Source organism: Oratosquilla oratoria, chromosome 10 (assembly GCF_046742065.1).
Source record: "Oratosquilla oratoria isolate Oo_2021 chromosome 10, ASM4674206v1, whole genome shotgun sequence".
In the NCBI taxonomy this organism is placed as follows: Eukaryota; Metazoa; Arthropoda; class Malacostraca; order Stomatopoda; family Squillidae; genus Oratosquilla; species Oratosquilla oratoria.
The window spans coordinates 63,756,110-63,780,101 of NC_134786.1; the positions used below are offsets into that span (position 1 = coordinate 63,756,110).

The following is a 23,992-nucleotide window of genomic DNA, read 5'->3' on the forward strand; positions in this document are numbered from 1 at the left end:
GGGTGTTCACGTAATGAAACGACCCCTTGAATGCCTGCCACACAGCAAGGTCTATCCATTATTATCTCCACCAATGAGAAGACAGTTCACTGAAGAACCACAGGTGACCTTTTATGGAGAAATCATCTCAAACCATGACAAAGAGGACAAGACCACCTTCAGACATAAAGAGGTGGTCTTTAAATACAAAACACTGAAATAGCATTCACCTTTAACAAGAGTTGTTTATGAGAAATTCTCCTCCCAAATTATATATATATATATATATATATATATATATATATATATATATATATATATATATATATATATATATATATATATATATATATATATATATATATATATATATATATATATATACTTATCCCCCTTCTAAGGGAGTTAGTCAAGTCAAAAGGCACATACGACCCACTCCCATCCATTCCACTCCCATTCACTACCGCCTCTTCCCTCTCATCTTAGATCCTCATGGATGATGGGTCATCCCTGTATCCCACCCACTGCCCTGGGTCAGACACAATGCAGCAAGACAAAGTACATCCACAGCAAGGTCGCTTCAATTAATCGGCGCCCCCTCCCTCCGCCCCCCCCCATGCGGAAAAAGAGAAGACGGGGAGAAATACCTTCAGACTGCACCAAAATATTATTCACACATAACCACTCCCTACTCGCCCCATCCCCCGTCCCCTCTCATCCTTGTATCATAGTATCATATATACATAGTTATTCTCCATTCACCCTTATCCCCTACCTTCCCCTTTCCTTGCTCAACATACATTCCCATCTTGCTCAAAGCCCCTTTCACCCCATCCATCCATCTCATCCTCGGTCGTCCCCTAAAGTTCACTCTATCAACTTCTGCCTTCCACACCTCTTTTACTAATCTTTCTTCACTCATTCCTTCCATGTGTCTAAACTATCAATATATATATATATATATATATATATATATATATATATATATATATATATATATATATATATATATATATATATATATATATATATATATATATATATATATTGATTCGGTTTAACGTCGTCGCGAACTCCCTCTACCAGAAAGCTAGGACAGTGCCTTTACAGAGTATTTTGTAGCATGGAATCTAATGAACCATGCCCTTGGTCCAACTCACTGTCAGCAGGATTGGAACAGTTGTCACCTCGACCTCTGCAGCCAAGGACAACCTCACCTTTCGACAACCAAAGGACTCACCTGAACTGGAGGGTGAGGTTGGTCTGCGACATGAACTTGGACATAGGAATGCTGAAGGTGTAGTTGGCGGTAGTGCGGTTGCTGCACAGCTCGAAGTAGTCCTTGGACAAGAACATGCAGTACAAGTTGCTCACTGTCGTGTTCGTCTCCAGGATATGCAAAGAGTCCACCGGGTTGGACGGGGCGGCAGCTGAAGAAAATAAATCGACAAATAAATAATAGATATTCTATAGCAATAAATAGATAATAGAATGAATAAATATAATAAACAATAACTAAATAATAGAAAAATAAACAAAATAATATTTCTATAAAATAAAAATAGGCAAATGAATGATAGATAAGATTATACAAATCAAATAAAAATCAAATACAATGGTGTCAAATTAAATGGAATAAGATAATATAGAATTATTATCATCTATGATAATAAAATAAATTATAAATAATCTATCTAGATAGATTGGACGGGGTGGAAGCTGATGGAAATAAATAGACAAATAAATGATAGAAAAATGATACAAATATAGATGAAACAAAAATAAATAAAACAGAATGAAATGAAATATCATTGAATTGAAATGAAACAAAATGAATTAATATTACAGGAACACACACACACACACACACACACACACACACACACACACACATATATATATATATATATATATATAATATATGTATATATATAAATACATATATATACATATATATATATATATATATATATATATATATATATATATATATATATATATATATATATATATATATATATATAAATATATATATACATAACAAAGGGACTTTTCTCCCTGCCAAGTCAAAACCAGGTATGCGAAAATTCCAGGTTTGAACAACTAGACAAAATAGGTAGGTAAATAAACAACAAAAGAACGTATTTAATTAATTAATGAAATAGATAACTGAATAGAATTACTCGTTAATTAAATAAAACGATATAATTACCCTTGCCTAAGTAACTAAAATTTAAATGATTTTGATTTAGTTGTTTCCAGGCTGTTTCATTCAGCTGAAAGAAACTTTCTGGTCAATGGAGGTTAAGCGATCAGCTCACCTAAACTATCTCGATTAACTTTACAGTTAAAATGAATACCCTGTCACGCGACTCGACTGAGTTCGTTTGAGTGGAGACGATTTAGGTTACAATATTTTATTTTTCGATTCTTCAAATGTCAAATCACCTTTGCGTCTTATTTTGAGAAATTGAAAGACAAACAGAGAATTTGAACCTAGAATACGAATATTAGACACATTGTTGAATTGTAGACTTAGGGAATTCTAGAATGCCGCGAGCGAAATCGTCTTCCAGCTTTTCGAATTCACAACATTTGACGAGAATTATTAATGTATGACGGGGGAGTCTAGTTTTAAACATTCAAATATTTTAATTTAGTTAACGAGAGACGATTTTACCTAATCTGAAAAAATATATATTTTTAGGCTGTAATGGGCCAATGAAAAGTAAACAGAAATTAGATTTCACATTATTTTTATGTTATGGTCAATGTAAAACAACTCCCGCGCGTTTCAGACCCGTGAGGTCAACTTTGACACAAGCAGAAAATCATCAATTTTCGTCCGTCGACGGAAAGAATTGCGGTGACGCCGGACTAAAATCAACGACTTTTCGCTCGTTATGAAGCGAAGGCTACTTCCTTCGGAACTGTCGTAAGAAAGTTCTTGGGCAAACAGTTATTTCAGGGAATAAAAATAAACAAATAAATAAGTAAATATATAAATGAATAAATAGATTTATTAATTAATAGATAAATAGAGAAAACAATCTAATTTTTTTCTTCTGCTGACATTTTTTTTCCTTCCTCTTTTTGCTGTATTAAATAAAGTTAGTAAACGACTTTGACTGTAGTGATGCTCTTTTGTTTTTGAATATTATCACGTGATCAAAGATTACGACAATAACAATTTATTTGATTACTAAGAAATACTCTCAAACTTGAGCACAATTTTTCCCGTTAACATTCATCAACATTAAAACCCATTAATAACTGCAATAATTTTCAACATAAGAAGTCATGTTTGCAGTGTCGTAGCCTCGTAGGCATTTGCTTCTATGACGTCATAACGTTTGAACACAAAAGTCGAAGCGTTTTTCCCAATCGTCCGTCTCAAAAACCCCCTCTTCCTTTTCCTCCTCCTCCTCCTCTTCCTCCTCCTTACCGTATTCTGAAGGCTTAACAGGGTATGAAGGATCAGCAGAGGAACTGAAAGCTGAAGTCGGCTGGGGGTATTGTTGGGGTAGAGGAACGACAGTCGACCCTGGCGCATCACCGGCTCCTTCTGTGGCCGCAGCGGTGGTGGACCGCTTGCTCAAGATGGAGCGTTTGCTCAAAATCTGCTTGAAGTTGCGTCCTGAAGAAGGTCTCACGTTCAGACCCCTGTGAGGAGTTCTCGCCATCCGTGTATCAGACTTCTTGCTCGGAACCTATGGCGGGACACGACGAGGGTTACCAAATGATAATAATAGAAATAAACTGTCTCAAGTATTTCAAAGACCAGTAGCCCGGAACCCCATAGAGGCTGGCAACGGTCTCCGAGTCCCTCTGGTTCATAAGAGACACCTAAAAGACCCCTAAACTCCTTGTGAGTATAGGGCCATCCCTGACTCCCGCCCTTTGCCCGGGTCAGAAGCAATGCAGTAAGACACAGCTCTTTTTTATAAAATATATTATTCACAGGAAAACTTGAAAAAATGCGAAACGGTAATAGGAGGGAGAGTTAATACAATTGAAAATGGGGGTTTGCACAATTCAGCAAAGTAAAATCAAATTTGGCTTAAAGCAACATTGGTGCAAATGAACGAGGAGGAATGAGGCAGGGTTAACCCATTCAACTCCGATGACAAGATGTCTTGTCATTTGGTCAAATAAAACAAAAAATCATAATAAAACAACAAAATGTTTGATGATCAAACAGCACCAGAAAAATATGACGTCATCAGTCCTCCTCGAGGAGGACTGATGACGTCATATTTTTCTGGTGCTGTTTGATCATCAAACATTTTGTTGTTTTATTATGATTTTTTGTTTTATTTGACCAAATGACAAGACATCTTGTCATCGGAGTTGAATGGGTTAAGAAAAAGAAGTGGAAAAAGAGGAAGAAGGGAAGAAGAGGATGAAGACAAAGAAGAGGAAGAAGAGGAAGAGGAAAAATGAAGAACAGGACAAAGACCACGAGGAAGAAAGAGAAAAAGAGGATGAAGAGGTAGAGGAGGAAAAGGATGAAGAGAAAGAAAAGGAAGAAGAGGAAGAAAAGGAGGAGGAACAAAAATGAAGAAGAACAGGAAAAAGAAGACCACGAAAAAGAAAAAGAAAAAGAAAAGAAAGAAATAGGAAAAGAAAGGAACGGAGGCGTGATTGAATTAAAAGATCAAGAACATACAGTAAATATATAAGCATATAGATAAACAAATAAATGAATATACGAATAAACAAATACATAAATAGATAAATAAATAAATAAATAACAATGACGACGACGACGACGACGGCGACGACGACGACGACGACGACTACAACGACGATGACGACGATAATCGTCTGTTTCCTCACCTTATTCCTCCACCTTCTTCCAATCACACTCTGACTACTCACCTTGATCCAAATTTGGCCCTGCGTCGTGGAGTCATTGAGAGGATTGGGATCGCTTGTCGACAGCTTGTTCGTAATCACCTCCGCGTCAGTACCGTGGCTTAAGCTCGGGGACACCGTTGGAGTGCCTGGTAGGGGAGGAACAATAACAAAAACAACTTAAAACGCGTGTACATACTCATGTACGCATATGCATCCATGTACGCATGTGTACACTTGTAAGCATGTAGGTCATGGTGGGAATATATGTAAGTTTGAAGGTAGGTATGATGAATTGGAGAATAAGGGACAGGACCCCCACGAGCTTTGCTTTTTGTCCTCTGTACTACAACTAGATAATACACATACACACACACGTACAGACACACCAGCTCGATGGCGCAGTGGCACTGTGTTCGACCGCTAATTAAGCGATCCGAGTCTGAGTCCCACCCAGGATTGAAAATTTCAGCATCACCGCACTACGAGCCGGCACTCCAGCTCTAGTGGGCAAGTTGTGTGTATGAGCGTGCGTGTGCATGTATGTGTGTGTATGAGTGTGTGTGTGTGTGTGTGTGTGTGTGTGTGTGTGTGTGTGTGTGTGTGTGTGTGTGTGTGTGTGTGTGTGTGTGCGTGCGCGCGCGCGTGTGTGTATGCGTGCGCGCGCGTGTGTATGCGTGCGCGCGCGCGCGTGTGTGTGCGTTCACGCGCCCGCATGGGGTCACAACATTACCCACATATTGTACTATATACGAGTTCCGAGCTCTCATCCGGGAGGGTAACAACTGTCGACCACGAGTCCAACACGTGATCCAAGACTGTGGTGAATCAAACACCCCAACCACACACACACTAACACACATACACACACACACACACACACACGAGCGTAGTTCCTCAGGGCTCACCTAAGAAGTCGTAGCGTCTGGTGATGGTGACGGAAGCTCCTGTGCCCAGCGAGAAGGAGGACGAGGGCGACGCTGTCGGGAACGGGGAGGTGGAGGTGGAGGAGTAGGAGGAAGTGGAGGAGGAGGAACGCACAGGGAGGACCAGCACGTTGGTGGGGCAGCAGTGGACCTGCAAGGGGGAGGGAAACAAAACGATGTTTGTAAGTAACAGAGTCTGGATGGGAGTTAGTTTATTACAGTTGTTTTTCATTAAGATCCGTCTCAGAAAAAAATAAAATATATGAGATTGATAACGATTGAATTAAAATAGAATAGAATAAAGTAGAATAAAAAAAAATAAGATACAATCAAATAAGATAAAATGAAATTAATAAAGTACAATAAAATTAAATAGTCAAACAATAAAATGACAAAATGAAAAATAAAATAAAACAAAATAAAAATAAAATTAGGTTAAAATGAAATATAAATAGACTAAAGCAAAATCAAAATAAAACAAAATAAGATTAAATACAATTATATCAAAATAAAATAAGATAAAATTAAATAGAATAAAATAAAATGGAGTAAAATAAAAACAAAATAAAATAAAATGGAGTAAAATAAAAACAAAATAAAATGAAGTAAAATACAATAAAAACAAAATAAGATGAAACAAAACTAGACTAGATTAAGATATGCCACAGGAATCGCCGTCAACTCTCACCGCACATAACGGGTTGCTCCCAATGCAGCTGTCCTGCCCGATGGGAGGCGGTCGTATATGCACGGGGGGCCCACGCGTAGTCGTCGACATCGTCGTCATCGTCGTCGTCGTCGCCGTCGTCTTCGTCGTCGTCACAGTCCCGATACTCGGCTGAGTCGTGAAGACAACCGAAGTGTGCATGTCCTCGCTCGAGGTCGTGTCCGAGGGCGAGGACGAGGGTGGGGAGGAGGACGGGGAGGAGGAGCCTTGGGTGGCCATGGACGGGAGCAAGATGGTGGTCAAGCCGGAGGAGGTGGAGGGAGAGGGGGAGGTGAAGGTGGCGTTGAAGGGGGGCGAATGGGTCGAGAAGGGAGTTGATGTGGAGTTGATGAACCTGAGGAAGAAGAGGCGAAAGAGGGAACAATGAGTCTATTTCCCTTGACCATTTCCCTTCCTTTCTCTCTCTCTCTCTCTCTCTCTCTCTCTCTCTCTCTAGCTCTCTCTACCATGTGTGCATTTGTATGTTTGTGCTCGTGTTTGTGAGTGTGTATTTACCTAATAGCAGTATACAATAAAGGAGTAACGCTCGTAGGGTCCCGTTTCTTACTCTCCAGTGTGTGTGTATACTGTATGTGTGTGTGTGTGTGTGTGTGTGTGTGTGTGTGTGTGTGTGTGTGTGTGTGTGTGTGTGTGTGTGTGTGTGTGTGTGTGTGTGTGTGTGTGTGTGTGTGTGTGTGTGTGTGTGTGTGTGTGTGTGTGTGTGTGTGTGTGCGTGCGCGCTCGAGTTTTGAGTACTCCTTTCAGCCAAGTGGTTTATGAACACTAGCTGTCTGTATTCTGGCAGATTCAGACTCAGATAAAGATATTTACTTCTCACAAAAGTACATTATTTCTCATGATCACAAATACATTTTTTTGTTCAAAATATATAAACACTCCATAAGACTATGCTGCAAAAATATTATAATTGTTAAAACAAATGCCATGTTGTATTTTACAGAAAAGAAATTAAAAAACAAAACACAAAGAAATATAATACTTCATATAGAGTTGATAATTTATGTGCAATTGCGGGTGCCCTCTTGTGGTGGTCCCACAAGATGGTCAATAAAGCTTTCCATTTTCACCTCCAATAAGTGGTGCAGCCCGGAGGGGCTGACACTTGGTCTCCGGGCTGGGCCCACACATGGAGAACCCACAACCGGCGACTGATCTCATCTCGCTACCATTTCGAGCCAATAACACAGACTCCCACACTCACACATCATGGACACCACTCCAAAATTTCCTTCCAGAGAGATCTATGTGAGGTTCTGGGGACCATTGCCAGCCTCTGTAGGGCTGTGGTTTATCCACAAAGTGAAATTCGAGGCAACGATGGGTTGATTGATGGCGACATGTCGAAGAGCAATCAATCATCAACCAATCAATCATCAACCAACCAAAACCCACTGCTAAACAAAACGGACAACGGGACGAGAATATCCACAAGGAGAGAAGCGGTGGTGAAGTGCTGTTCATGAGAAGAACACCTGGTGAACAAGAGAGAACTCACCCCGAGTTCGGCGGCCGATGGTGGCGATGCTGGAACTCGAAGATGTAGAGGGCGGCCATGATTAGGAGGCTTCGAGGGGGAGAAAGAAACAAGATACAGGTCAGATATCATTCCTCTCCTCCTCCTCCTCCCTTCCTCCTCCTCCTCCTCCTCTTCTTCCTCCTGCTCCTTCTCCTACTCCCCTTCCTCCTCCTCCTCCCCTTCCTCTTTTTCCTCCTCCTCCCCTTCCTCTTCCTCCCCTTTCTCCTCTTCCTCCTCCTCCTCTTCCTTCTCCTGCTTCTTTTCCTCCCATACCCTTTGATTTTTCCTCCATCCTCTTTCCCCTCCCATCCACTCCCTTCATCCTCCCCCTCCCCTACTCCTCCTCCTGCTCCTCCTCTTCCTCCTCCTAGACTTTTTTGAGTCCTATTTCTCCATTCTTTTTACCCTCTCATCCTCTCCCTTCATCCTCCTCTCTTCTTATTACTCCTCCTCCTCCTCCTCCTCTCCTACTTTTCCTTCTCCTCCCATTTTTTTCATTCCATTTACTCCACTATCTTTTCCCTCTCATCCACTCCCTTCCTCTTCCTCCTCCCCCTTCTCGTTCTCCTCCTCTTACTCCTCTTCCTCCTCCCATTGTTTTTCAGTCCCCTTACTCCACTCTCTTTCCCTTCTCATCCACTCCCCTCCTTCTCCTCCTCCTCCTCCTCCTCCTCCTCCTCCTCCTCCTCCTGCCCTGGAAGACTCACCAGAGTGCCATGACGCAGACGAGGGTGATGGTGATGATCTGAAGAGTCTTGTTGGAGCAGGGCCCTTCGTCGTCTGACGCGTACTTCGAGCGCCGACTCGAATAGCCGCTCCTTCGGCCCCCGCCGCCTCCTCCTCCGGGCCGCCCTGCCCGCTGGCTGACGGATGACAGTCGGGAGGTTCCTGCAAAGGGAAGGAAGGTGTCAAGGGGAATTACTGAGGTTCCCACACCAAAATTTCCTTTTTTTTTTTTTTATTTTTTTTTTTATCTTCGCCTTTCTGTTTATCTCTTTCACCTTCCTTTCCGAAATTTCATATATATATATTTTTTTTACATTTTTATGTTAGGGCCTACTTGGCTTTTACTTTTTCTAGTTTCCATTGTCACTTTCTTTCTATTTCTGACTCCTCTCCATATTTCCAATTCCATACGAACTTAAGAATGGAAGAGACTGCAAGAGACCATAAGGCCTACACGGGGTAGATCCATGTCCCTTACCACCTGCCATCCCTATCCATAAATTTATCTAATATTTTAAAACAACCAACTGTTTCAGCAATCACTACATGGATATTAAGTCTATTCCATTCGCTAACCATTCTATTGGAATATAAATTCTTGCCTATTTCCTTACCTAAAATTCCAGTTTCAATAAAATTCTGTGCTTTTTCCCTTTCCATAGCTTCCTTTCTATCTCTCCTTCTTTCCCCTCCTCCTCCTCCTCCTCATACTCCTCCTCCTCCTCCTCCTCCTCCTCCTCTTCTTCTTCCTCTTCCTACTTATCCTCATGTCCCCCGTCTTTGTTCTCTTCTTCTTCTTCTTCTTCCTCCTCCTCCTCCCCTCCTCCTCCTCCTCTTCATTATTGTTCTCATCTTCCCTCTATCCACCTATAGTGTTTTCTTCCCCCTCCTCCTCCTCCTCCTCCTCCACTTCCCCTCTTCCTCCTCCTTTTGTCCTCGTTCTCCTCCTCCTACTTCCTTCTCTCATGTCTACTGTTCTCTTCATCTTTTCCCCCTCCTCCTTTCTCCCATCTCTGCTGTTCTCCTCCTCCTCCACTCCTCTTCCCCCTCCCCCTCCTCCTCCTTTCTCCTCCTCCTCCCCTTTCTCCTCCTCCTCCTCCCCTCCTCTTCCTCCTTCTCCTCCTCCTCCCCTCCTCTTCCTCCTCGTCTTCCTCCTCTTACTTCCCCCTCCACTTCCTCCTCCTCCTCCTCCTCCTCCTCATCCCACCCCACATACCTGAAGTCTTGGTGGAGACGGACGACGCGTTGGACTTGAAGGACTCGAAGCGTCGCAGTTGGGCGATCTTGTTGTTCATGCGCTCGAGTTGGCCGATGCGCGTCTCCAGGTTGCCCGTGACCTTGCACAGCTCCTTGACGGCGCCCACGTTCTCCATGAAGATCCGGTCCTGAAGAAGAAGAAGGAGGGAGGTCGTGGTTGATGAGGGAGGACTGGGGTACTTCGATACGTGGGGAAAAGAGTATCGGGAGTGCTATACGATAGGTGGGAAGGAAGTTGGTTGCTTGAAACAACTTCGGCATGCACGTATTAAGTAAACGGAATGTATATATATGTGTTATATATATATATATATATATATATATATATATATATATATACATATATACTCTATGTGTATGTAATTTTATATATATATACATATATATATTTATGTGTATGTGTGTATACATGTATGTATGCATGCATGTATGTATATATGTATGTATGCATGTATGTATGTATGTATGTATGAATGTATGTGTGTATGTATGTGTGTATGTACGTAAATATGTATGTACATATGTATGTATGTATGTATGTATGTATGTATGTATATATGTATGTGTGTGCATGTAAGTAGGTTGGTAGGTAGGTAGGTATATATGTACGTGCACATGAATAGGAATGTACTGTATGTAATGCACAGCTTCCAATCCTTGCAAATTATACATACTGGGGAACTGTTTAATTGACCATGCCCTTGGTCCAACTCGCTGGCGGCAAACTTCGAACTGCCGTCACCTCAACCTCCGCCGCAAGTAGCGACGCTCTAAGCCGCTCGGCCAGCGAGCCTCTCCCCACGGGGAATACGAAGACAACGGAATAGAACTCTAATATCTATGAACCTTACATTGGTCTCCTAGAAAGTTCTCCTATGAGAACTATAAGAGCATAAGAATGTAAGAGATTGCAAGAGACCCTAAGGCCTACACTAGGCAGTTCCATGTCCTTTACCACCTGTCATCCCTATTTATAGTTATCTAATCTTCTCTTAAATAATTGTTTCAGTGGTCATTACGTGGTTACTAAGTCCATTTCATTCGTTAACTAGTCTGTTGGTAAACCAGTTCTTGCTAACAGAGTGGTTAATGAATGGAACAGACTATCTGGAGGCTAAGCTAGAACTTCAAGGTGCCAATAACACTACAAGACGAACCTCAAGTACAACCTTCGAGGACGAGCTTCGAGGACGAACCTACCTTGTTGACGAGGAGGAGGTTGTCGATCTTCTCCCCGTTGGAGAGGGTGACATCGCCCGTCTCCCTCACGGCCTCAGGCAGCACCTCCTTAACCTGCAGGTGCAAGATCAGCGTCAGTTTGAGGTGTGGGATGAATGGGAGGTAGAACGTAGGAGGCGTAGGATGAGAGGGAGGCAAAACGTGGGAGGCGTAGGATGAGAGGAAGGCAGAACGTGGGAGGCGTAGGATGAGAGGGAGACAGAACGTAGGAGGCGTAGGATGAGAGGGAGGCAGAACGTGGGAGGCGTAGGATGAGAGGGAGACAGAACGTGGGAGGCGTGGGATGAGAGGGAGACAGAACGTGGGAGGCGTAGGATGAGAGGGAGGAAGAACGTGGGAGGCGTAGGATGAGAGGGAGGCAGAACGTGGGAGGCGTAGGATGAGAGGGAGACAGAACGTGGGAGTCGTAGGATGAGAGGGAGACAGAACGTGGGAGGCGTAGGATAAGAGGGAGACAGAACGTGGGAGGCGTAGGATGAGAGGGAGACAGAACGTGGGAGGCGTAGGATGAGTGGGAGGCAGAACGAAGGAGGCGTAGGATGAGTGGGAGGCAGAACGTAGGAGGCGTAGGATAAGAGGGAGGCAGAACGTGGGAGGCGTAGGATGAGAGGAAGGCAGAACGTGGGAGGCGTAGGATGAGAGGGAGACAGAACGTGGGAGGCGTAGGATGAGTGGTAGGCAGAACGTTGGAGATGACGGGAAGTTAGCATGAGTAGTGTGTGAATCCCTGGGTGTTGTTTACATATGACTGTGAGGAGCGAGTTCTCTTGTGGTACGTAGACGCTTGACATCGATCTCGCTAAGAGAACTTCGGAAAACTTAAGAAGAAGGAGTATCAGGCAAACGAAAGTTATGATGAACATTACGAAGGTATAGAGAACGAACATGAGAACATGAACACTTTATATATATTGTTCTGGATAGTTTCAGAGCAATTTTATTCACCATCAGGTAAGGCCTTGTGTGATGAAGGAGCGGGGTAAACATGCTATGGGTTGTTGGGGAGAGTAGGGTACGGTAGATGAGGTGTTGATAGTGTAAAGGTTATGGAAATGATACGGAATACAGATACCTCGAAAATGAAGAGGAGTTGAATGAGAAGGGAGAGAAAAGGGAGGAGGGGGAAGAGGAGAAGAGAGAATTAAGAGAGGAAAGGAGAGGAGAGGAGAGGAGAGGAGAGGAGGAGGAGCAGGGGAAAGAGGAAAAGAAAAGGAAAGGGGGAATGGAAGGGAGAAGAAAGAGGAAGAGGAGAAGGAACAAGAATAGGAGGAGGAGGAGGAGGAGGAAGAGTAGGAGGAAAAGAATTAAGAGGAAGAGGAGGAGGAGGTATGAGTACGAGTAGGAGGAGGAGGGAAAGGAGAAGGAGGAGCAGGAGGAGGGAGAGGAGAAGGAGGAGCAGGAGGAGGGAGAGGAGAAGGAGCAGCAGCAGCAGCAGGAGAAAGGGGAGTAGGAGGAGGAGGAGGAGGAGGAAGAGGAGAGGAGGAGGAGCAAGAGAAGGAGAGGGAGGAAGAGGAAGAGGAGGAGGAGGAACCTACGGACGAGCCTCCTTTGGCGTTAAGACAGAGGACAACTCACCTCCTGCGCGATGACCCCGGTGTCGCAGACATCGCTGTCCATGAGTCCCGCCTGCTCCGCGAACTCGCGAATGTACTCGTACTTGACCACGCGAAGGTTCTGCACGTTCTTGAGCTGCTCCCTCGAGTCGACCTCGGAGACCTTGTGCTTGGCCCTTCGGTCTGAGGGCTGGAGGAACTGTCCGGTGACCCTGAGGTTCCCGTGGACGGTCAGGGCTTCTTCGGGTCTCTCCGTGTTGATTCCGACGCGGCCCATGTGGTAGATGGACTCCGGAACGGCGCCTTTCTGGAATGTGTACTCGACGTCGCTCTCGAACTGGCCCGGGTTCGAAGCCTGGAGGAGAAGAAGAAGGGATGGAGTTAGAAAGAGTGGAGGCCGAGGAGTGGGAGAGAGTGGAAGTGGAGAGTGAGGAGGGGAGAATGGGAGAGAGAAAGAGTAAGAGAGAGAGAGAGAGAATAGAAGGAGGAGAGTGAGAGAAAAAGGAGAGAATTTAAGGGAGAAAGAGAGTGTGGGAAAGAGAGACAAATCAAGGAAGATGGAAGACAACGGGTTTTGGTCCGAGTTTATTCCTGACCGGTATCGTCGTGAGCCTCTCTCAAAGTTGGAGATGATAAGGTCAATCAGATCCTTTGTTCTTAACTCCCATTATGAGAAAAAGAACTGCGGGAACCGGAATCTAATGCACCATGCCCTTGGTCCAACTCGCTGGCGGCAAGGTTCGAACTGCCGTCACTTTGACTTCCGCCGCAAGTAGCGACGCTCTAACTCGCTGGGCCAGAGTGTATTCTCATATTAAATATGAAATGTGAATGATGATATAACTACTTAAGAACTGTCATAGCCTAATACCAATATCATGCATACACAAATGTCTCCCAAACTTCCCCATAAAAAATTGTACAAAGAAATGATCTACTTAAAGTTCCTGGTACACAATATCCTTATTCTTTTCTTTTTTTCTCTCTCTTTTTTCTCTTTTTCACCCATGGCAATAAAGAATATAGATCTATTATCATTATTATTATTATTATAACTATCATTATAATCATAATTATTATTATTATTATTATTATTATTATTATTATTATTATTATTATTATTATTATTATCATTATTATTATTATCATCATTTTTTTTTACAACGAAAAGTATCGAACTCACTCGGACGATGATCTTCTCGGAGGCATGGGAGACGACGGTGTAGGCGTTCTCGCCGCACTGGGCGCGGAGGGACACGACAAGGAAGAAGTACCTCTGGTCCGGGTTAGGTTTGCCTTTCTTGCGCATGTTGTTGCTCGTCGTCTCCGAGAAGTGCAGCCGGCCCACCGTCACCTTCGTCACCTGCTCCGACTTGAGGTCCACGCTGCAGGGGGGAGGGGGCACAAGGAAGGGGGGGCGGACACAAGGAGGATGAGAGTGTGAAAGGAGTAGGTGCGTATGGAGGAGAAGGAGGACGAGGAGGAGGAAGAGGAGGAGGAAGAGAAGGACGAGGAGGAGGAGGGAGTGGACGAGGAAGAGGAGGAGAACAAGGAGGAGGAGGAGGAGGAGGAGGACAAGGAGGAGGAGGAGGACAAGGAGGAGGAGGACAAGGAGGAGGATAAGGAGGAGGAAGAGCACGAGGAATAGGAGGAGGAGATTTAAAAGGGATGACAAAAGACCATGTGTGGAGGAGGACGAGGACGAGGAGGATAAGGAGGAAGAGGATGAGGAGGAAGGGGAGGAGGAGGAAGAAGGGGAGGAGGAGGGAGAAAGAAGAAAATGGGAATGAGTAGATGGGGGTGGGGTAGAGGAAGAAAAAATCTAGCGTTAGTTTTCAAAACATAAAATTAAATGAAATAAAACAAAATAAAGTCAAATAAAACGAAATTAAATGAAACGAAATAAATTTAAATTAAATCAAACGAAACCAGATAAAATAAAATAGATGCGTCTCACACAGGCTCCACTTAATCCAACTTTCGCAATTAATCGAACGGCACATCGTTTACAATAAAAGAAAAAGTGTTGTTTTTTTTTCCGATATCTCTGGTGTTCAATACCGTTTCAAACAACTTCACTTTCTTTTCTTATTTCTTAATCTCCCTTCCCCGCCCCGTGGCTTCAGACTCTATTGCTCCTGAAATCGCTGAAGTCACACTTACCTAAGGCAGCGTTCATACCGAGCGAGTCCAGGCCGAGTTCGATTGAGTCGAAACGACTTCAGTTACAATCTTTCGTTTTTTTTTTTTTAGTCTTCAAATGTCAAATTACCTTTGTGTCGTGGACTGACAAGTTGAAAGGCGAATTCAAAGGAGTTAAACTTTTATGAATGTTAGATACAGAGGTAATGCAATGTAGTTCAGTCCGAAGCTTTTTAAGATTCGTTTAGATAAAACACCTAAGCAAGATGCTGTAATGCCTGCCATTTAATTTATTTTTTATTATTTGTCTGTTTATTGTTATTTGCTTTATTATCATTCATTATTTATCTGTTGATTTATTATTATTTACTATTTACCTGTTTGTTTATTATGTAACTTTACCTATTTATTTATATATCTATTTTATTTATTATTTATGTTATTATAACTTTTATTTATTTATTTATTCAGTAATCATTATTATAATTTTTTTTTTTTGCATCCGACCTAGTTATGGACCAAAAGGTCTCCTGTCGGCATGCTCCTTTGTAATCCTTTTTGAATCCTTTGTGTTCCTAGGGAAGTCTTGAATGCTAAAAAGTCTTCTTCCAGTTTTTTATATTCACAAGATTCGACGAGACTTACACGATACGCGTCTCTTTCTCACGGAAGTATCACGTGACTCAAGAAACAAAAGACTTAAGACGAAGTCACAGAAAGTGTGTGGATTCGGACAACAAAATAAACATCTCCGTTAAGTAATTCTATACAGAACTTCATATTGAAGTTCTGTCCGTTTGTGAATAACACAACCCGACGTTGTCATCGGGTTAAAGGAATTACTCGTGACCTGAGATTAATAAAATCGTCTGGCGGCATCCAGAATGAAATCAAAGGGGAGAATCAGTTCTTAAGGTACGTTTTTCTTGGTACGATTATCGTTCAACGATGATCGTTCGTGGCTCAACGATGATCGTCGAATGATTGTGTAGAGCGCAAATTCTTTGTTTTTGAATGATGGAGCTATTTTGCTTCGAGATGCAAAGTACGAGACTGATCATTTTAACCGAACTTATAAACAACGCGCTTACCCAAATAGGATGCCAGGTAGTAGGGTGTGCGTCACCAGACATTGGCTGTGGTAGATTAATTATCTTACCAAGCAAAATGTACTTTTAAGGCGTCACAGAACTCAAATATTTGTCGCCAGACAAGTCACACGTTACACAAAAGATGTCACGTCACACAAAGTGATATATTAAATATCACGTCACAGCGTGGCAAATCTCATCGTATGACCAGTGGCGTCACAAATTCCATGACCAGTGGCGTCATAAAAACATATGACCAGTGACGTCACAAACCACGTGACCAATTATGTCACGAACCATATGACCAGCGAAGTCACAAGTCGCGTGACAAATGATCAGTGACATCACAACTCACACGCACAGTAACGTCACAACTCACACGCCCAGTGACGTCACAACTCACGCCCAGTGACGTCGCAACTCACGCCCAGTGACGTCACAACTCACACCCAGTAACGTCACAACCCAAATACCCAGTGACGTCACAACCCAAATACCCAGTGACGTCACAACCCAAATACCCAGTGACGTCACAACTCACGCCCAGCGACGTCACAACTCACACCCAGTGACGTCACAACCCAAATACCCAGTGACGTCACAACTCACAACCCAGTGTCGTCACAACCCAAATACCCAGTAACGTCACAACTCACACGACCAGTGACGTCACAACCCAAATACCAGTGACGTCACAACCCAAATACCAGTGGCGCCACAACCTAAATACACAGTGACGTCACAACTCCCAGGACCAGTGACGTCACTCAAGGACGGACGTCACAGGGTGACTTACACGACGGGGTGGAAGGCCTTCTTGCTCCGGTCGCTCTGGCTCTGCTCGACGCGGATGCTCTGCGACGGCGACTCCGTCTTGACGCCGAAGAAGTGGACGTGGCAGTGGTCGATCTTGAGAACCCCGTCGGGGGTCTTGGCGAACTGGGGCTCCGCCGTCACCTGCGTCGGGGGCAAGAGAAGGTTAATCGTGGTAATTTTTTTTTTTTTTTTTTTTTTTAAGACGAGTCTCTGGTCGTAAAAGCATCCTGAGCGACCCTGGTCCGTAGGGGTGTCACCCAAGTCCTTAATGGAACGACTGCAATGTAAATACATTCAATACCGCCATACGGGTACGTACCTGGACGTGCGTGGTGATTTGAAAATGGTTCTTCTTCTGACACACGAAGGAATCGTCCGGATGGGAGAAGTTGAAGCCTTTGTCGGCGTCGACGCGGTACGACGGCATGGGGCTGAAGACGACACCAAAACACAGAAAATCATTAAAAAGGTAAAGACGTTGCGTACTCCCCCTATCAGGGGACTAGGATGGTACCCCTTACAGAGGACTTTGTAGCGTGGAATTTGATGAACCATTCCCTTGGTCCAACTCGCTGGAGGCAAGGTTCGAAATGCCATCATCTCGACCTCCGCCGCAAGTAGCGACGCTCTAAACCGTTCGGCCAGCGAACATCCTTTATTTAGTAAACAGGTAATGTATTAAAAGCATAAACGTTATTATGCTGTAAGATGATACCATATAGTTCAGTCAAAGACAACATGTACGGTCGCGAGTCAAAGTTCTGATCCACCCAGAGTTTTTCATGATACAAAATTCAAATTCCTTGTCTGACAACCGTAAGCTAAATACTACATATGGAAATATGTCACGTGCTCGACAAAAATACTACATATGAAAATATGGCATGTGCTCGACAAAAATATAAAAATAAAAATAAGATAAAATAAATAAATAAAATAAAATAAATAAGATAAAATAAAAATAGATAAATAGATAAAATAATAAAATCAAATAGAATAAATAAATAAGATAAAATAAGATAAAATAATATAAATAAAATTAAATAAAAATAAATCAGTAAATCACATTTACGTTGTGAGAGCTATAGCCTAGATCAAAACTCTTCTTCATGACTGTACAGTTGGGGAAACAGGTTCTTCGACATTTCTGGCGTTTAAGTCCAGTAACGAGGACACAGAGAACTGTCGTAGAGAATTTGTCACAAGTAAGCAAAGTAATTTTCCTCCAGCATATCATATGATATTCTATGAATTTTTGTTGAGAAAACAAAACAGGTTGCCATAGCGATTTGACAGCGCAAAAAGTTCTGGAGGTGGGCAGTACGTACCGCCGATTAATCGGAGGTTGGAGGAAAAATAGCCCAGTGTGATATCGTCTTTAGCCACCAGCAACAGGATCATCCAACTTGGGAATAAAGCTAAAGATAGAAAATTTTGGTCTTTAGAGCAAATGAATTTGGTCCTTCGGACCCAGGACAATAAGGGCCAAACTATTGATGGCTCATTAACAGAAGCGTTCTATTCCAGTATCACGCAAACACATTTTTCACTTTCTTCCTTGTTTGTGTTTAAAAGATCTATTTTTTCTTTATCATGGAATGGTTATGTTAGGTTAGGTTAATTTAGGTTAGGTTAGTTTAGCTTGGGTTAGGTTAGATTATATTCGATTAAGTTAGGTTAGGTTAGTTTAGGTTAGATTATATTAGATTAGGTTAGGTTGGTCTAGGTTAGACTATATTAGATTAGGTTAGGTTATTTTAGGTTATATTAGATTAGGTTAGGTTAGGTTAGGTTAGGTTAGGTTAGATTATATTAGGTTAGGTTAGGAGCCATTGGACAAAAGTTTCATGTTATCAATGCTTGCGTGATTCTGGAATTTTATCAACAAAAGAGGGTGGAGGGCTTGAGAGAAGAAAAGGGGAGAAAAACAGTGGAACCGGATGGAAGGGAGAAAGTGGAAAGGAGGAAGTGGAAGGTGCAAGAAGAGAAAGTGGAAAGGGGAGGAAAGGAAGGAAATGAGGAAGAAGGAAAGGGAACGGGAGAGGAGTGGAAAGGAAGAGTGGAAGAGACAACCAAAACAAACAGGGAGATAGAGAGAGTGATAAAGAAGAGAGGAAGAGATAACTAAAATGAACAGGGAGATAGAGAGTGGAAAAGAGGGGGCAGGAATAAAGAGGAAAAAGGGGAAATCAGAATAGGAGAAGAAAGGTCAATACAATGTCCCTGACCTTGAGTTCTCAGGGGAGGAGGACCTCGCGTGACCTTTGAGTCCAAGCCGAAGGACAAGGACAACCCCTGTAAAGGTAAGTTTTGCTCGGCACGATTATCGTTCAACGATGATCGTTCATGGCTCAATGATGATCGTTAAATGATTGTCTAGAGCACTTTTTTTTTTTTTTTTTTGTTAATGGGGCTGTTTTGCTAAGAGCTCCAAACCACGAAGCTGATCATTTCAACCAAACCTACCGACGCGTTTACCCAAATATAATGCCAGGTAGGATGCAAGCCATCAGACATTGGTTGCGGTAGGCTAATAATCACACTGGGCAAAACGCACCTCCATCACCCACGACCCTTCAATGCACCTCACAAGGAGCCAATTTCCTCGCCACACTTACATTTCATTCATGCGATGGTCGTACATCACCACCCAGGACTGCGGCTGGAAGGGCTGGAACCTGATGCACTGGTACGAGGAATCCAGGAACGCACCTCCAGCACCGCCCCCGACGCTGCCGCCGGATCCGTTGCCGCCCCCGACGGCGTCCATGATGAAGTCTTCTTCGTCGGCGAAGGAGGTCACGGCCAGCGTGGTCGGCGTTCCTCCTGTGGTCGGGATCGTGGTGGTCGTCGTCACCTGGTCTGGACGGGGAGAGAGAGAGAAAGAGAGAGGTCGTCAGTACTTTGGGTCGTGAGGATGAGAAACAGGATTGCCCCCGTAGCAGACAGAACAAATATGCAAAGGAAGTGGGAGAGGGAAAGAAAGAGGAAGTGGAAGAGGGAAAGGGAGGGGTAGAGGGAGAGGGAGAGGGAGAGGGAGAGGGACAGGGAGATGGAGAGGGAGAGGGGGAGGGAGATGGAGAGGGAGAGGGAGAGGGAGAGGGGGAGGGGGAGGGAAAAGGAGAGAGAGAAGGAGAGGGAGAGGGACAGTGAGATGGAGAGGGTGAGGGAGAAGGAGAAGGAGAGGGAAAGGAAGAGGGACAGTGAGGGGGAGAGGGAGAGGAAGACCGAGCTGAAGAGGGAAGAGGAAAGAGAGAAGGAGAGAGAAAGGGACAGACGAGAGAGACAGGGAGAGGGACGGGAGGAGGGACAGACGGAGGGGTTAATTGAAAATAACCAGCGCTTCTATCCCTATGGGCAATATCGTCCAGAAAATAGGGATAGTTGGGACAGCATCGCGACTCTGGTCCTGAGGGGTGTCCATCAAGTCAATAAAATACTGATTACATAACATGAGCACTCAATACCCCACATGAAGAGGGAGGAGGAAGAGGACGGGGAGGAGGAAAGAGGGAGGGGAGAAGTAGGAGAACGGAGGGAGGAGGAGGATGAGGAGGAAAAAGGGAAGGGGAGAAGAAGTAGGAGGAGGGAGGGAGGGAGGGGGAAGAGAGAGATCGGGAGGGGGAGGAGAAGTAGGAGGAAGGAGGGAGAGAGAAGGAAAGGAGGGAGGGTGGGAGGGGGAGGAGGAGAATTAGGAGGAAGGAGGGAGAGAGAAGGAAAGAGGGTGGGAGAGGGGGAGAGGGGGAGTAGAGTGGCTTGCGTGATGACCCTGCGTAATGAGCTATTGGGACTGGGGGTTGGTTACTTAGCTCCTGCAGGAGGCGAGAACACGTGACTGCCGGTGGTGGTGGTGGTGGTGGTCGTTGATTAATTACTTGTATGGATTTAGGAGCGTGGGTCGCTTTGTGGTTGTGGCGCTCAGACCAGACGACTAAAGAAAATTTGGACATTCATGGGGACTTTTTTTTTTCTTTTTCTTTTTTTCCTTTTTTTTTATCTTTTACTTTTTCTTATTTTTTCGTGTTTTTTTTCTTCTTTTTCAGTTTTTCTTCTTTCTTTTTCTTTCTTTTTTCTGCTAGGTATTTTTTATGGTTATTTTTATTTTTCTGGTAGGTAATTCATTTATTTATGAAAGATAAGGAAAGGCGTAAAGACGAGGATAAAATGAAAGGAGAAAGGGAGAACGGGAAGGGAAAGGGGGGAAGGGGAAAGGGGGAAAGGGGGAGGGGAAAGTGGGAGGGGGAAAGGGAAGGGGGAGAGGAAAAGGGAGGGAGAAGGGGGAGGAGAGAGGGGGAGGATGTGAGGTAATAGAGAGTTGAGATGGATGAATCGTTTTATGTGATGGGGGGTGGGGGAGGGATGGAGGTGATAGGAGAAGGAGGAGGAGGGGGGAAGGAGGTGGAGGCGGAGGAGGGGGAGGGAAGGAGGTGGAGGGAGGGGGTGGGAAGAGGTGGAGGAGGAGGAGTAAGGAAGGAGGGGAGGGAGGGGAGTTGGCTTGTTGGTGAAATGGTCAGTGGTTTAGATGGGGCTAAAGGTAATTAAGAAGCAGTTAAACGTGACACGGAAGAGGAATAAGGAAGGGAAGGGAAGTGGAGGGGAGTGGAGGGTGAAATGCCCCCCCTACCCCCATTGCGACGTATGGGGGTAAGTGAAATGTAGGGGGTGGGGGTGGGGAGTAGGGGGGAGGTCCTATGTGTGATTCGATGCAAGACATTTCATTGTTGAAATGGAAAGGGTGGGGCAGGGTGGGGGGTGTGAGGTGGGGGTGGAAGTGGGGGTGGGGGAATGTGTAATCGGGGTTAATAGTATAAATATGCTACACTTGGAGATAACTGTAATGTCTGAGTTGGTGATAGTGACAGTAATGGTGGTGGGGGGGCGTAGGGGAGGAGGGAGGTGGAGGGAGTGGAGGGAGGGAAGATGGGAGGGAGGGGAGGGAGGGAGAAGAGACGAATGAGGCCGTTTTCTTCTAATTTTGATAAAAATCATCTGACGGCAGCGAACGCCGGACGGGCTAGTAAAAGTAAAGAAAGGATTTTTGGGAACTCAACCCCACCACCACCACCACCCCTACCTCACCCTCCTACCACTATCCTCCTCCTCCTCTTTCTCCTCCTCCTACTCCTCCTCTTCCACTACCCTTTCCACCACTTCCTCTTCCCTTTCTACATCTACCCCCAATCCCCACCACATCTCCATTCTCCTCCTCTTCCTCCTCCTCCTCTTCTTCCTCCTCCTCCTCTTCCTTCTCCTCCTATTCCTCCTCCTCTTCTTTCTCCTCTTCGCCTACCCTTTCCATCACTCCTTCTCCCTTTCTACCATCCAGCCCCAACCCCTTCCCTCCGAAACTCCGTCATCGAGGCAAGTGTGGTGGCGTTCGAGGAGGCTGCAGCCGCCGCCGCCACCGCCGGGGTTGGCGGCGTTGGCGGCGTGGAAAGACATTTTATGAGCCGCCAAATGTCATTCGCCAAAATGCGCCAGTCATGGAGAAATTGATTAGACCCACGGAGGTGGCGGGCCAGAGCCGCCACCGCCGTGCACGTGTGCTACCTACGTACGAAACCGCGTAGGTTAACCCAAGACGGTCCGACGCACGCACGCACACACACACACACACACACACACACACACACACACACACACAAACACACATACACACACAAAAAAAAAATTGGACCAATGCATTTACAGACACATACACACACACACAAACACATCTACATACATACATACATACATACACATATACATACATACATACATACATACATAAAGTACATACATCCATACATATAAACATATACATAAATAAACACATACAAACACACATACATACACATACATACACATATACATACACACACACATACATACACACTTATATGCATACACATATACATACATAAACCCATACATACACACACACATACACCCATACTTACACACACACATACACACATACATACACACATTCATACATACATACATACATACATACATACATACATGCATGCACACATACATACACACACATACACACATGCATACACATATACATACACCCATACTTACACACACATACATATACACATACATACATATACATACATACATACATATATACATACATACATACACACATACATACATACATACATACATACATACATGCATACATACACACATACATACAAATTTTTTTTTGGACAAATAAACGTTTATTCATGAAGTCCAAGGAGAGAGAGAGGCGAGAGCAGGTCTACTGCCTGTTAATACACAAAAGGCTCCTGACCTTTGGAGTGCGACGACGGACATTGTTGATCTCTGCGTTGCTGCCAAAGGGTTCTATTCAGATGGTGTCTCTCTCTCACGCCAGAGAGAGAGAAAGAGAAAGGAGAGAGAGAGAGGGAGAGAGAGGGGGTGGTGAAAAAAACCTATATAAATCAACATCTCTTCAAGGACCATCGAATAAGCCTTCAACCATGTCCCTTCTTGGATTTTTTCTTAGTGTGTGTGTGTGTGTGTGTGTGTGTGTGTGTGTGTGTGTGTGTGTGTGTGTGTGTGTGTGTGTGTGTGTGTGTGTGTGTGTGTGTGTGTGTGTGTGTGTGTTCGTTCCTCACATGAAATCAAGACTGTAGCTTATACTACCGTTGCAGAATCAAGTACTAATTTTCTTAGATGCCATACAAATTTGAATCCAACAAGATTTAATAAAAAATGGAGAAGGGTGAAGCTGGTCCTACGTCATCAGTGACGTCAATTGATGAAGGGTCTTGAAGGGTTTGTCGTTGTTATGGACTAGTTCACCAGTGCTTCTATCCTTGTGGACAGTCTCACGTCGGAAGATATATATATATATATATATATATATATATATATATATATATAGAGAGAGAGAGAGAGAGAGAGAGAGAGAGAGAGAGAGAGAGAGAGAGTGAGAGAGAGAGAGAGAGAGAGAGAGAGAGAGAGAGAGAGAGGGAGAGAAAGAGGGAGAGAGAGGGGGGAGATAGATAGAGATAGATAGACAAAGAGAGATAGATAGACAAAGAGAGATAGATAGAGAGAGAGATAGAGAGAGAGAGAGAGAGAGAGAGAGAGAGAGAGATAGAGAGAGAGAGAGAGTGAGAGGGAGAGAGAGAGAGAGGTAGATAGATAGAGAGATA

General features: G+C 44.1%; 1 protein-coding gene across 3 annotated transcripts in view; it reads right to left on the reverse strand.

The window, feature by feature from the left end:
• Positions 1 to 23,992, reverse strand: part of LOC143029273 (uncharacterized) — a 213,478-nt gene that overhangs the window by 4,200 nt on the left and 185,286 nt on the right. For all 3 annotated transcript variants that reach the window (XM_076191991.1, XM_076191992.1, XM_076191990.1), the window contains 14 exons: positions 19,448 to 19,691; positions 17,149 to 17,260; positions 16,810 to 16,970; positions 13,964 to 14,165; positions 12,803 to 13,135; positions 11,189 to 11,281; positions 9,948 to 10,116; positions 8,713 to 8,893; positions 7,985 to 8,053; positions 6,451 to 6,823; positions 5,745 to 5,913; positions 4,861 to 4,985; positions 3,425 to 3,689; positions 1,220 to 1,409 (listed from right to left, as the gene is read on the reverse strand). In XM_076191991.1, coding sequence (XP_076048106.1) covers positions 1,220 to 1,409; positions 3,425 to 3,689; positions 4,861 to 4,985; positions 5,745 to 5,913; positions 6,451 to 6,823; positions 7,985 to 8,053; positions 8,713 to 8,893; positions 9,948 to 10,116; positions 11,189 to 11,281; positions 12,803 to 13,135; positions 13,964 to 14,165; positions 16,810 to 16,970; positions 17,149 to 17,260; positions 19,448 to 19,691 — 2,686 coding nt within the window. The remainder of the gene's footprint in view (positions 1 to 1,219; positions 1,410 to 3,424; positions 3,690 to 4,860; positions 4,986 to 5,744; positions 5,914 to 6,450; positions 6,824 to 7,984; positions 8,054 to 8,712; positions 8,894 to 9,947; positions 10,117 to 11,188; positions 11,282 to 12,802; positions 13,136 to 13,963; positions 14,166 to 16,809; positions 16,971 to 17,148; positions 17,261 to 19,447; positions 19,692 to 23,992) is intronic.